Here is a 15,735-nt window from a genome sequence, read left to right on the forward strand (position 1 = left end):
TATGTTTCTATATTTTTTCTTATAAAAAGCGTTATGATATGAATAGTAGTCTTATCATAATTATCGAGTAATCATTCAGAAAAATTAAATAATTTGATGTAGGATTCCAAGATACAAATTATAGAATTAAAATACAAATCTGTGTGACTTCTGACCAGTTCTCTCACTCTAAACAAAAAATTTACTTACTTGAGGGATAAAAGTATGGGAAAAAATCATTTTCAATTAAATACAGCAACAGCTCCAGGTTCTTTAAGTCACTTTCCAAAAAAGACAAACCTATTTTCCCCAGTAATCATTTGACAATGCCTGCACAGATTATACTACTTTTGGAGCTTTTTCTTCTGTGGTCTTACAAAACTGGTGATCATTATCAATGATACAGGACAACTGAGACAAAATCATTTTCCTCATGTGGAAAAATCAATCAGTGATGCTGTAAGAATCAAGGTATAATGAATCACATCAACACAGTTTTTAAAACCTATCATTTGATGGTAAAAATAGTTGACTAGGCATTTGTACCATCATGTAAAGCAAAGGAACATATGGTAATGACTGATACAGGAAAGCCAAAAATCCTGTATGAACATGAGGAGGAGATCAAATGTTTATTTCCAGAGGGTGTACATTCTCTGGTTCTGACAAAGATGAAGAAAATTTTGGGTGCCTGGGTGGCTCAATCAGTTAAGCGTCTGACTTCAGCTCAGGTCATGACCTTGTGGTTTGTGGGTTTGAGCCCCACATCGGGACTCTGTGCTGACAGCATGGAGCCTGGAGCCTGCTTCGGATTCTGTGTCTGCCTCTCTCCCTGCCCCTCTCCCACTCAACCTCTGTCTCTCTCTGTCTCTCAAAAATGAATAAACGTTAAAAAAAAAAAAGTTAAAAATAGAACTACCATACAATCCAATAATTGCAATACTGGGTATTTACCCAAAAAATATAAAAACACTAATTCAAAGGGTTACATGCTATGTTTATAGCAGCATTATTTGCAATAGTCAAATTATGGAAGCAGCCAAATGTCCATCAATAGATGAATGGATAAAGAATATGTGGTATATATACATATTATTCCTATTCCGTCATAAAAAAGAATGAAATGTTACCATTTGCAATGACATGGATGGAGCTAGAGTGTATAATGCTAAGTGAAATAAGTCAGAGGAAGACAAATAGCATATAATTTTACTCATGTGGAATTTAAGAAACAAACAAACAAACAAAAACAACAAAAAACGAGCAAAGGAAAAAGGGAAAGAGAGAAAAAAAACCCCACAAAACAGACTCTCAGTATAGAGATCAAACTGATGGTTATCAGAAGGGAGATTGTTGTGAGGGTGAATTAAATAGGTGATGGAGATTAAGGGGCACACTTGTGATAAGCACTGGGTGATGTATGGAATTGTTGAATCATTATATTATATACCTGAAACTAATAAAACACTATATTGTAAAAATATAAAATAAAATAAAATATAAAATACTTATTGCTATATGCAGATAGAGACATTTAAGAAGTGCTTCTCAACAAGTTGAGAAATAATTTACTTACAATTATCTGACATTTTTGAAGAGAAATAGTCCAAAAGACCTAAAATGCTTGCTTCCTTCAATTTAGGTGGTTCTTCTGATTTATCCATGAGTAAAATGTCTTTTTGTGATCTTGTACAGACACAGAAACCAATAAAAGCAGTTTTTCGCAAATTAGAAGTGGCTGCATACAAGCAAATTTCTGCAAGAATTGTTGTGTATATGTAGACGACATTCCAGGCCCAGGAAACATCATCTACCTTGCAGCTTTCTTCCTAAAATGAGAAAATAGTTATTAGATAATCAAGATATGCTCTGTCATAATTAAAACTACGTACTGTACTCATGGTAAGAAATATCTTCAAATTTTACAGAGCTGTTAAAGACCATCACCAACTAATATTTCTAAAATGTACTCAATTGAAAAACAGATTTTCTGTGGGTAGATTGCATAAAATCTACTTCAAGAAATAAAAACTACAAATATCTAAAAAGTTTATAAAGAACAACTTTTCAATTTCCTTGGTAATCAATAGAATGTAACTTAATCCCCTGAGATAGCATTTTCCATATCATATTATAAAAGAATATATTTTTATATAAAGCTCAGTTCTTATGTGTGGCACTTTATACATTTTTCATAGGAAAGCAAGACAGTTATATCTTCTGGAGAGGAATTTGAACATCTTTTCTGAGATTATTAAAAGAAAGTTCATAGTCTATCACTCAGTAATTTATGAATCTATTCTGAAGAAATAGTCATAAACACAGATAAAGATTTTATTCATGAGATTTACCAGTTCAATATTGTTTGCAATTAACTGTGAATAATTAGAAACAAACTCACTGTTCAACAATGAAGAAATTGTTATCTCATGCAGACTAAAATGTAAGTTTTAACAATATGTAATTACAATAAAAAGTGTTTTTTGTAACATAAATTTTCTAAAAAAGGAAACTAAACCATGTATGACTGTATGTTCTCAAGTTTGTTAATACAATTTAAAGTTCCTCTCATGTAAGGAAGCCTGGGTGGCTCAGTCAGTTGAGTGTCTGACTCTTGATTTCGGCGCAGGTCATGATCTCACAGTCATGAGATCAAGCCCAGTATTGGGCTTTGCACTGAGCGCGGAGTCTACTTGAGATTCTTTTTCTCTCCCCACTCTCTCGCCTCTCCCCCATGTTCTCTCTCTCTCTCAAAATAAATACATAAAAATTAAAAAAAATAAAGTCCCTCTCATGTATGTGTGTGTGTGTGTGTGTGTGTGTGTGTGTGTGTGTGTGTAATCTATTTCCATACCTCTACATCTTTAACTATACCCATCTGTCTACCTATCCATATTGGGATATATGGTAAATGTGCATTTACTTTTATATTTAATTAAAAATTTTGTTAAAAAGTTATGCTCATTATAACTCCTAATATTATATTCAATTTAAATAGTGGCAAAAATAAAATTTGTTTTTCTTCAGGTCTTTTAGCACACGTAAATTAACAACATACTGTTACCTGATTTTGAACAGACATAACGCTTAAAAGAAAATCTCTCATTAATTCCATTAAAGCTTTCAAGCAGGCCATGTTTAATTTGGCAGCCTCCCCAAGGACCAGCAAAGCCAGTGTTGAATCCAACCTAGGAATTTTGTGAACAAAACAACAAAGACCTTAATTAAGATAATAATAAACAATTTTTTAATGAAGAGAGTAATTGGCCAGAGATAATGAGTATCCCAGGTTATCAGATACATTTACTTTTAATAAAGGCCAGTATTGGTTGACACTAGTCATGATTAAAGTCTATAGGAAAGAGCCACATTTTGAAAGATATTCACATTCAGAGGAGTGTTATGTCAAAACTCTGAGAGTAATAAATACTACAAAAGATCACATTTCTTCATAGATCCTGCATAACAAGCAATCAAGAGATCTGATTCTAGAGTATCCCCAAAGTGTCATAATAGATTTTGATTTTTAACTTTTTACACCTGATTCCAAGAGGTGAATTTAAAGAGTTTTTTCCTCTAAAACAAAAAGAGAACAAATTTAAAAATGGTCTTCCTAAACACTCCAACAGTTCAGATTATTTGATTTTACAAAAAGTATAATTTCTCAAAATCTATATTTCAGTTTGATCAGAAGACTGTCAAGATTTATCTTTAAAATATTATATAATAACTAAAAAGTCACACAACAATTTATTAGTTATAAATGTACATATACTTGATAGGTTCAGGAAATTATACATTTGGTGCTATTTTTACCCAATTGAAAAAGATATAGTTGGAAAGAGAACTGGTAAGAATGAAAATGTGAAATTGACTCTACCTAGAGCTGCATATTGTCTTGATTTCTAAGCCACTGATAAATTAAAGAGTTAGTATATTTTACAATTACATTTGACTTTCACAACTGTGATATTTCAGGCCAGTAAGTCAAGTTCATCATCATTATCAAAAGGAAACATCTCTAATCGTGGGCGAAAAGACAATTCTTTATATTTGAATAGAGCTTTACAGATCTCAGTGTGCTTTCACATAAATTATCTCACTCATTGAACCCCACTTTTTGACACATTCAAGATCTTTTTGAAAGCTTTTCTTTTAAATATTAGAAAATTGAGACATAAATAGATCTGGAGATTTACCCAAGTTCCTGTTTCAAGCTAGGTTAATGATAACTACAGTCTTCTTTCACTTATGGGTAATTCCTCTATTGCTGTTCCAAACCATTATTTAAGTACACAGAAACTAGACATTGTGGTGATCATTTGACAACATACACAAACACTGAATCATTATGTTGTACACCTGACACTAATACAACATTATATGTCAATTTTTCCTCAATGAAAAATTTAACCTTAGTATGACAATGCTGCCTACCTAATATTGTCTGTTCCTTCTTTTCAGAACAAAACCTCAGTTTTGTTCAAGATGGCAAAATGCTCAGTTAACACTGCTCCTCAAAATGGAAACATTCTATAATTGTGATTGTGAATGCACAGGTGTGTGTATTTGATCAAAGGCCATAGATCTGTATACATAAAATGTGTGAGTGTTACTGTATGTAAATTATATTTTAATAAATTTTGACTTAAAATATGAATCCCCACATTCTCTTGAAGCTTGGAATAGCCATAAATGTAGATTTAAGGCTAAATGAGATACAAATGGAAGTGTATTATGAAAGGCTTCCAGGTAAGCTATTATTTTTCTGATGAAGAAAAAGATAGGGGCACCTGGGTAGCTCAGTCAGTTTGGGCATCTGACTTCAGCTCAGGTCATGATCTCACAGCTTATGGGTTCGAGCCCCGCATTGGGCTCTGTGCTGACAGCTCTGAGCCTGGAGCCTGCTTTGGATTCTGTGTCCCCGCTCTTCTGCCCCTCCCCTGCTCACGCTCTGTCTCTCTCTCCTTCAAAAATAAATAAACATCAAAAATTTTTTAAAAGAAGAAGAAGAAGATTAAATTTAGATAACAGGTGATTTTTTTTTTCTCCTTTGCTCATCCTTTCCCTCCTGCTTGGAATACATACATGACACCAGAAGGTTGAGCAGCTGTCTTGCAACAATGAGGATGAAAGTCCAATACAAACAATGGAAGAAACGGAAGCTAGAAGGAGCTTGATTTTCTTAAGTATCTGCATATTAATGGTGTACTGCTTGTTATGTGCAGTAATTAAAGCTCTATTTAGTAATGCAATTGTAGTTAGGTTACTGTTAACATGCAGAAGAACTGAATCCTAACTGATAGACTCAACATGATGTTTACAAGCATGAACTTGGAGTCAGAAAAATTATAGATGGAATCTTTACCACTAATTAAGTATATGACATAGGGCAATTTGCATACTCTCCTTTAGTCTTAGGGAGGGATCTCCTCATCTATAATATAGATAGCAAAACCTACATTTCGGAGACTGTTGTGAAATTTAAATAAAATACTCCATGTAAAATGGCTAGGTTCAAAATGCTGACCTAAATCGAATTACAAAAAGACTATTCCTTCAAAGTCAAAGGATATGAGTTTGATACCTTTTCTCTGTGAAGTCCTAGAGTGACTAAGGCCCAGATGCCCTCTGAGGTGAACGACCAGTGAGTCATTCTCAGAGTACTTCTCACCCCACTTCACAAAAAGGTCAAGCAAAGCATAATCACAGAGTTGACAAAATGTCTTTGTCCCTGAACATACCTCACAGTCCCAATATTTTGGTTTGTCTGCTCTCTTTGAAGTCTGGAAAATCATAACTAACCTAGGGCACTCACTAAAATATGGATGAAAAAAGATCCATCAGTGTCAGCCACCTACGGTAGAAAAATGCTTCAACACAAGCACACTATTTTCAATAAATGCTGATTGCAAAATTTTCTTTAAGTGAAAATGCCTCTGCCAAAAGTGGGATAGAAACACCAATACTTACTTACAAATAGGGAGTTTGTTAAAAATAAAAACTGAAAATCAATGTACATTGAATTCAAGGTTGATTAGGTCAGAAATTTTGCCCTAGCTTCTTTATGAACTCACCAGATCTCAATTATTAGTAGAATAACTTGGTTTTACAATGTTGTGAAATTAAACACGTATAAAGTAATTTATAAATATTATAGATTTCCCTCTAATTTTATAAATAAAGAAACTGATGCAGAGGTTTACTGGCTTGTCTAAAATAAGTTACTTGATTCATTTTACTTTTTAATTTTTTTCACTTTTTTTTACTCTTTTACTAATTTTTGAGACAGAGAGAGACAGTATGAGTGGGAGATGGGCAAAGAGAGAGGGAGACACGGAATCCAAAGCGGGCTCCAGGCTCTGAGCTGTCAGCACAGAGCCCAACATGGGCCTCGAACTCGTGAACTGCAAGATCATGGCCGAGGTCGGATGCTTAACCAACTGAGCCACTCAGGCGCCCCAATTTTTTTTTCACTTTTAAAATTAATGTGAATCACTGTATACAGGGAAATAGTACCAGATCTGGCCTGAACTTCAGCTAGCCTTACTCCAGCCCAGCATCCCTTCTACACTAATATAGATCAGCTAAAATATAATAAACAAATATAGATAGGTAAATAGACAGATAGATGATAAATAAATCAGCTAAAATACAATAACAGGAGGCTTTGTAAAAAGCTACCTAGCTATTTACATACAACCTTATAAAAAGGTTAGGAACATCAGTATTCAAGACAGTTTTCCTAGATTCTCCTTACTCCTTTATATCGATTTCTTCAGTGATCAAACTGCACTTTTAAAAGATGGAATTAAAATGTCTCCAAGTCATGGGGTGCCTTGGAGGCTCAGTCAGTTAAGTGTCTGACTCTTGGTTTCAGCTCAGGTCATGATCTCATGGTTGGTGAGACTGAGACCCGCATCAGGCTCTGTACTGACAGGGAGGAGCCTGCTGGAATTCTCCTTCTCTGTCTGCCCATCCTCCGCTCGCATGCTCTCTTTCTCTCTCTCTCAAAATAAACAAATAAACTTTTTAAAAAATAAAACGTCTCCAAGTCACGACCCTTACACAGGGCTCTTTCAACCTTTCAATAGATACCTAGGAAAAACACTGACAACGTCAAAAATCCACATGACCCTAAAAATGAAAGACTAAGAGTTAAAGAAAAGTCACCAAGAGCAGCAACTTTATAGGGAATGTCCACAAACCATAAAATTGATGGAGCTGGATAAGGAATAGCAATAAGGAGTGCACACATGCTGCTTCATGAAACATAGCAGCCTTGGTTCCTCAAAGAAAGTTAAAAGGAATACAAGGGGGAAAAAAGACATCTCTACCATCCACAGTGTTTGTCATAGTTCAGAAAAAGTAAAGGCAGTCCCTTACTTTGGGACTACTGTTTTTTGGGTTTTGTTTTTTTTTTAAGGAGCCAGAGTATTATTTCTGTGCTTCATCAGCATTTCTCTATACTTACTCAGAGATGGAAATGTCTAGATGCCAAGAAGGGTAGAAAACCATGCTCGTGACAATATGTGTGTAGGAAAGAGGAGGGAATGTGTGTGGGGGTGGGGAGCAGGAGAGAGGAGGAACACTGTGCCAGGAACACTGGAGGGTTTTCTCCCCAAAGGTAAAACATCAAAGAGGAAGAGGAACACAGGAAGGTCCCTGATGATAGTGCACATTGAGCGTTGTAGCATCTAACATCTCTGCTATGGATCCTGTGAAGACAAACCTCTTCATTTCAAATAACAAGTTTTTGTAGATTTCTCCTAGATAATAAGGTAGGGAAAAATAGAAAAGAGAAGGGGATCCTATGTGAGACTGATGAAAAATATATTAAAGCAAGGGCTTAAAGAGAAGACCAGTCCAAATACTCAGAGAGGATCACATCTCTGAAAATGATTTCTTAGAGGGACCAGAAGTTATTTTTATAAGACTCTTAAGTATCTTTAATAAAGCCAAGGAAGAAGAAAAGACCATGAAAAGCCTTGACACTGAGATGAAAGGTAATAGAGTAAGAAAGCAAGAGATTGCAAAGAAATTAAAATACAAATGTAAAATTCAAATCTATGATGAAGAAGTTAACTGTAAAAGTTGGTTGGAAGGAGAAAAGTTGGAAAATTCTCACATAATTTAGAGGAAGTCAACTGCATTTAAAGCTGGCAAATTGAGGGGCGCCTGGGTGGCGCAGTCGGTTGAGCGTCCGACTTCAGCCAGGTCACGATCTCGCGGTCCGTGAGTTCGAGCCCCGCGTCAGGCTCTGGGCTGATGGCTCAGAGCCTGGAGCCTGTTTCCGATTCTGTGTCTCCCTCTCTCTCTGCCCCTCCCCCGTTCATGCTCTCTCTCTGTCCCAAAAAAAATAAATAAACGTTGAAAAAAAAAAAATTAAAAAAAAAAAAAAAGCTGGCAAATTGAGACCCAGTAGTATCTAATTCCCACTGAAACAACCAAAGAAACAAATCTACGGGGGGAAATCTGTAGTACTACAGAAAGGAAAAAAAATAAAGGAACTTTAAAGATTTTAAAGTTATGAAGAAAATGGAATCCAGATGAAGGAAAACCTTTCCAATGCCAAGAAGCCAAAAATTAAATCTAAAATTTAGTGAGGCATATATGGGTTTTCCACTCTAACATAATGTATAATCTAAGCACAGACAGGCAGGAGCTGTGCATTGAGCATGTGAACAATGAATAATCAATGGAAGGCCTTCAAGATATATAGACCTGTCACCACAGCATTTGTGCAAAGCTTCACATAGCAGGACTTTTCTCTAAGTGAAGTGAAGGATTCGCCTTTACACCTTCATAAGATGGCCAGGGAAATAAGAGAGGATGCCTTTTATATCCCGGCTACCCAATCACAAAGATGTTCCTAAAAGTTCTGGATTGAAAATAAAAAGGATAAAAGAAGCAGACTGGCTTTGAACATCTAATCACAGCTATAAGTTAGGAAATGGCATAGCAACATTTAGTGATTTAAAGTGAGAATTAGGAAAAAACAAAACAAAACTGTGAGCACAGAAGTCTATTTCCAGACAAAATGTATGTTCCACTTTTTAGGGGGAAATGAATGGTAACAAATGTTATAATGAGCCTAGAGTTGTATACAATTAAGGGCTCACCTAATGCAAGAGATATAACCTATGTTCCTACCTAGAATATACTCAAACCGACCAAATATTTATTTATTTATTTATTTATTTAAATATTATTTAACAGCTTAAGAAGGAGAAATTGTAGTGGTAAGTGGCTGATAGTGGGTGGGAAAAATAAAGTGTAATAAGTCAAAATAATATCATAAATATCACCTTAAAATTAAATATAGATATAAAACTTATTCTATAAGGAGGGACTAGAACATTTTAAAGAGTGACTTAGCCTTAATGTTATCAGAAACTCCAGATTATATTAACAGTCTAGGAAGGTAGGGTTAAAGTAAATAAATTCGTCTCAATCTTCACTGCACATGGAGAAGAGGGCAATCAGGATTTCATTCTTGGTTTTGACCATTTACGAAAACTAATTTGAAGAATGCATGTCTCTTGCCATTGTCTGATTTTTGATACTACTTAGAAAAGATGGACATGTAAATCTAGTCTTTAGCACGTCTGCTAAAAGAGTTCTTTCTCCTGCTTACAGAGCTTCATTCTCAGAGCTCCAGGATGACAGTGGGAAAGAATGAAGGGCTGGCGTGTTAGACAAGCCAGGAATGCAGCTTCACCAGAGAAGGCAAAGGCAGGTGGGTCACTGACTGTCAACCCCCTCCAGTCCTATCAGGCACATCATCTGTTTGGTTCATTGGTGGTAATTAATCCCAGCAGCAGGATCTTTCAGTCTTTGTTTTTGTTCTTCTTGTTTTTTTCTAATCATGGCAAGTTATAAGACCCTGATGCGACCCTGTGACCTATAAAGATGGTTGTTGTTAAATAATTTTAAGCCGGAGAGTGGTCTAATCACATTTAGGTTGTAGTGCTGGCAGCAGAGTATGACAAATTATTGATGGGAAAACTTAAGGCAAAGAGACCAGTTAAAAAGCTACAGGAGTCATGAGACAATATGGGCCTAAACCAAGGTTGTGACAGAGCAGGTACAGAGCAGAACAGTTCTGAAATGTAGCAGTTAGGGTGTCTAATTTGGTTAAGTTGAGGAAAGGACATGTGTCACGTATTAAGATCAAAATTCAGCGGGCAGGAGCCTCTCTAGGAAAAAAATAATTCCGATCTAAACTAGTAGAGCATGAAGTATTAGGGGAGAATCAAAGTATAAAAAAGTGTTCTCATTACTTATTTAAATCTCTTAAAACCTCTCTGAGATGGCTACTGTCTCTATTTATCTGTTAACCAGACTCTGTTCGTAGGGGTTAAATGACTCATTCAAAATTAGACAGGTAGCAAGAGACAGGATTAAAACTCAGGTCTTCTGACTTGAGGTTGAATGTTTTCTTACTGCACCATAACTTAGCAAAGCATAAGTACACATATACCCTTGATGTATACTAAATGGTTAAACCTAGCCCAGAGGATCAAAGGATAAATTTAAAAATCCAGGAAATGAATTTGAAGAGTGAGGACCTACACTGCCATCTCAGCTCATAAAGAAGGCAGAGAACTATCGACAAAAACTTCTTTGAATGGTTTGGGTCAGACTGTCCCATGAACATTATAATTGCTGGGGTTCAGGAGATAGGCAATGGGGATATCAGTGATCTCGACAGAAATAAATGCCTTACAGCCTATACAAAGCAATTGATTTTGTCTGATTCATTTCAATGCAAACACAAATACCATACCTCTGGAAAACACTTGCCCTATCTATATAATTTTAAATTGTCAAGCTTTTTTGGAATACATTCATGGAGTGCATTAAATCAGCTATTTTGCTTTGGGAGATATAATTTTATATGTTATACTGCTCCACTGAAATGCCATACTGCATTTCTCAGCAGTCTTCATTGGCTAATAATTCAATTATAAACACAATTCATTATTTTCATGTTAGATTAGAAAGCCTTTTGCACTGGCTTGAGCTATCTTCCCAGAGCAAATGGGGCAGTTTATAAAAGGCCAAACCGCAGGGTGGAGCATTGAGAGTATAAAGCATCATATAAAATTTAACCACATTAAATGGAAATCTGCCTTACAGCAAACTGCTTATCTGCAGCTCAGGGCAGCTCAACTTCCCAGATAAAGGCTGCTGCATGACAGCTAGGAGGGGTTCATGTAGTCTCTTTTTCTCTGCTTCTTCACCCTGTTTTATAATTTATTGTCTTTAGTGCATTTCTTCACCTTGTTTTTTTTTTTTTCTTTTTCTTTTTCCTTGTCCCTTAGTGAGCAAAGAGGTTGCTCTAATTCTGCGATGCCTTCCCTGAGTCTTTTCATGGATTCCAGGCCTGCTCTTTTTTAGGCTCAGCCGAAACCACTTGTGTCAATTTCTTTCCTTTTCTATTGTATGATCTTTATAAAGGGGGCTATAAGAAGCAAGGCAGGGATCTACAATGATGAATTATTTACTGATGGATAGCATCAGAAATGGGCAGATGAGAACCACTCACTTGTATGGGCACAAGAAATTTTTGCCACTATTAATCAAATTTCTTCTGATCATTCAGTTGAATGGTCTCCTTTCTGCATTTTAAATCCCTGAACATTGATTCACCATTATGGTGACTTTACTGATATGTGCGGCAAACAAAATTTTTCAGGTTACTCCTCTTAATAGTCACTTGGCATTAAATTTCAAGTGCGAAACCAAATTTATCTTCCACCAAGTGTCAAAATTCCAAGGCTACCTGGTCCAGCAAATCATAACAATGTCTTAATTTACTATCAAGGCCTGATGCCTCAATATTTGTATTTCATTCTAAATACATTGTTCATTTTCTTAATTTTTTACATGTATCCAATCTTAGGAGTATGTAAGACAAATACTCAATTTTCCCTAGAAATGGAAGGCATTTCTGTTTTGATTTTGATAATTACATCACAGTTTGTTTTGTCTTATCTGGAATAATGACTTCTTGATAGCTTTGTAGGCTATTACATAAATAAATATTTTGTAAGAAGAAAAATTAATTCTTTAATATTTGCCATAATGAGTGTTATCATTACAACAGAAAATTTGACTAACAGAAGTTAATCAAACTGCTAACTAACTTAAAAATTAATCTTTTGGGGCGCCTGGGTGGCGCAGTCGGTTAAGCGTCCGACTTCAGCCAGGTCACGATCTCGCGGTCCGTGAGTTCGAGCCCCGCGTCGGGCTCTGGGCTGATGGCTCAGAGCCTGGAGCCTGTTTCCAATTCTGTGTCTCCCTCTCTCTCTGCCCCTCCCCCGTTCATGCTCTGTCTCTCTCTGTCCCAAAAATAAATAAACGTTGAAAAAAAAAAATTTAAAAAAATAAAAAAAAAAAAAATTAATCTTTTAGGGGCTCAGAGCCTAGAGCCTGCTTCAGATTCTCTCTCTCCCTCTCTCTCTGCCCCTCCCCCACATGTGCTCTGTGTCTCTCAAAAATAAATAAATATTAAAAAATAAAAAATTAATATTTTAATGTAAATGGATTATTGTTTACTAGAGTCATCACTTTAAAAAAAAACACTGAAACCTCTTTTAAAAAACCAGTAAATATAAGAAATAGAATCAAAATTATTTGCCAGTGTTTTTTAAAGCAGTTATCTTTTCCTTTTGATTTTAAGCAGTTACTATGTTTATCATTTTTTTCAATTTACCCCTCTGATCATTCCTTATTGTCTAAACACTGCCATCCCCTCCTTCACTTGATCTTCACCATGTCTTCCCAGAAAAGGAGAAGTCAGAACAAGCATCTTCAGTGACAAGATGCTTCAGAACAGTTATCTCCTTCCTCATGCAGTCAGAATGAAGCATGCTACACTGGGGCCCTAAAAATGTCATTCCAGTCACGAGTAAGTTTAATAAACATGGCCTTGCTTTCTCCATCTGTAAAGTAAGAATCGCTCTGTATGATCTCCAATGCCCCCAAATCTGGAAAATACTAAGTATAAAAAAATAACTACCAAGGTTCGTGGGTGACCCGGTCAGTTGAGTGTCTGACTCGCCATTTTGGCTTGGGACGTGATCTTGTAGTTGGTAGGTTTGGCCGGGTGGGACTCTGCACTGGCAGTGTGGAGTATGCTTAGGATTCTCCCTCTCTCCCACTCTCTGCCCCTCCCCAACAAAATAAATTAATAAACTTAGGAAAAAAACTATCTTAAAAACTGTTAAATAACAAAATGCAAGCAAGTAAATTTGAAGGTCTAATTGGCTTATTAAATGATTCATGAGTCATGAAGCACCCCATCTAGCAAGTAGAGGGGAGCTTCAAGGAGTTAGAAGGGTTTTATAGAAGGAGGGTCATTATTAGCAAAAGAAAAAGATGGCATTCTAGGGAGAAAAGCAAGGTGTCTTATTATGCTGCTTATCTCATGTTTTTAGGGGAATGGAGAGGGCCCAAGTAGCAGACTCATTGGTGCAGATTGAAAAATTCCTAGCTGACCTTTTTAAGACTACATTTCCAGGAGTAGTTAAAACTTCACTTAGATTATGTATTATGCACCAGTTTGGGAACTCAGTCTAAGTGCACCATTTGGGGCCTGTGGTGTGTTTGTTTGTTTAACAAGACAAATCATAAACAAATTAAACCAATGTTGATGCAGTACAGTAAAACTGAAAATTGGGTAAAGAAACAATTCCCTGACTTTAGAATTAGCTACTCTTAACTAGCCACTTTTATTATCTCAGTATTTATTTAAACTTGCTTATTTGGTAATTATTAGAATACCATATTATGGTATAGAATACCATACTTATTTGGTAATTATTAGAGTCTTCCAAGAGCTAACGTAGTTCTAGCCCCTTTTGAAAACTAAAGTGTAGGGGCGCCTGGGTGGCGCAGTTGGTTAAGCGTCGGACTTCAGCCAGGTCACGATCTCGCGGTCTGTGAGTTCGAGCCCCGCGTCAGGCTCTGGGCTGATGGCTCAGAGCCTGGAGCCTGTTTCCGATTCTGTGTCTCCCTCTCTCTCTGCCCCTCCCCTGTTCATGCTCCGTTCATGCTCTGTTCATGCTCTCTCTCTGTCCCAAAAATAAACGTTGAAAAAAAAAAAATTTGAAAACTAAAGTGTGTATTTGAATCCCTAACAATTTATTTCCTATAGTAAGAGTGGTCTGAAAAAAATCACCATGGCTTTCAGCATAACCTACTTTATACCAGTGAGAATCTCTAATTTTTGTTGTATTTATCAGCTCTATATTAATATATACTTATTGAATACTTACATTCTATTTACATTGTAATTTTCCTATTTAAAGATATTATCCTTAGGTTTAAAACATGAAGGAATCACAATCTTTGTTAACTGCAATACTGAACAGATTTCTCCCATTACAGGACAAAACAGAACAAGTTCTTGATGAAATGTCTTCTGCACTAGGCTATTTCTAGGAAATTAAACAAAATCTAAGCCATCCTCCAGAAATCTTTACTTGATCTAGGATCCTAGAAACTTCCAAATGAAACTAGGAAAACACCTTTCCTTCATAAGGAATCCTCCAGATTCTTATAATTTACATATACAAAGACCTTTGGTATAGAGCTGGCAGCCAGAGACATAAAAACAGGAACTAATTTTAAGAAAAATATATGACGATTGAATTTGCAACTTGTTACAGCATGACATTTTTTTATTATTATTATTATTACTATTACTATTATTCCAATAGCAATGGAAGAGGAATTCAAAACTCTGTCCTCAAATATTGAAAAGGGAAATCTCTGATCACTTGTCTCAGAAATACTCCTTTAAAATTCTTCTTTCTTCCATTGAACCCATGTCCTCTTTGGTAGTAATTTACGACTTCTTTTTCCTTCTCAAATTAATATATGTACAGGAGGAAATTAACACTTATCAGTCAAGATTTATTTTTGTTATACTTTACAAGTAAGGCATAAAGAAACAGAATTTCAGTATATTTCCTCCAAGAATAATAAACTGTGCCTCACTGCTGTTGTTTAACAACTCAAAAAATAAAGGATGTTTTAAACGTGGGGACGCACTCTTTATCAATAACAAATTTCATTTGATAAAGATAAATTATGCAATGCATGCATGCAGATTAGCAAAAAAAATGAAAGACAGGAACAATTTATTGATGAAATGAACTAATACAAAATATATAAATTGCCCTAGCATTTTGGAATAGAGATCATAAATTTTTTTCATAGTCAACTAAGGTGTGATTAACATTTAAGTACAAAGGCTATTTAACATTTAAACACAAAGGTTTCTCCATGAATTACTTTGGATTTATAGAATCCCTCTTACCAGCATTTCTTTTGAAGCTGCATTTTATGAAAGATGAGATGTTCAAGCACCTTATCCAACTGAGGACTATTCTTCTGAACACATGACCAGGCAGCCACACAGTGCCAGAGCAGGTGGTTAACTTCGTGTCCTCCCTGATTAACTGGCAAATGTTCCTAGAATTAAAATATAAAAATATATCTGGAAAAGAGTTATTTGACTTGAATAAACATGAAAATATACAAATGAAAACACATTACTTTCTTAAACTTCATGTTACATGACACAGAGCAATTTACTAAAGTACAGTTTTATAAGTACATACAGTATGGAGAAGGAAAAATAATTTTCCCTCTACCCTTCCAGGTTCCTGGATGAGACCTCCCCACCCCTGTTAATAAAAAGATTTACATGAGAAAACCAAACATAAATTTAAGAATGTGTAT

The 15,735-nt window shown here is 35.6% G+C and overlaps 1 protein-coding gene across 8 annotated transcripts in view; it reads right to left on the reverse strand.

Annotated features, from left to right (window-relative positions):
• Positions 1-15,735, reverse strand: part of TMEM232 (transmembrane protein 232) — a 213,254-nt gene that overhangs the window by 142,467 nt on the left and 55,052 nt on the right. For all 8 annotated transcript variants that reach the window (XM_047866564.1, XM_047866579.1, XM_047866570.1 and 5 more), the window contains 3 exons: positions 15,311-15,465; positions 3,044-3,167; positions 1,556-1,808 (listed from right to left, as the gene is read on the reverse strand). In XM_047866564.1, coding sequence (XP_047722520.1) covers positions 1,556-1,808; positions 3,044-3,167; positions 15,311-15,465 — 532 coding nt within the window. The remainder of the gene's footprint in view (positions 1-1,555; positions 1,809-3,043; positions 3,168-15,310; positions 15,466-15,735) is intronic.

The sequence above is a fragment of the Prionailurus viverrinus genome, chromosome A1 (genome assembly GCF_022837055.1).
Source record: "Prionailurus viverrinus isolate Anna chromosome A1, UM_Priviv_1.0, whole genome shotgun sequence".
NCBI lineage: Eukaryota > Metazoa > Chordata > Mammalia > Carnivora > Felidae > Prionailurus > Prionailurus viverrinus.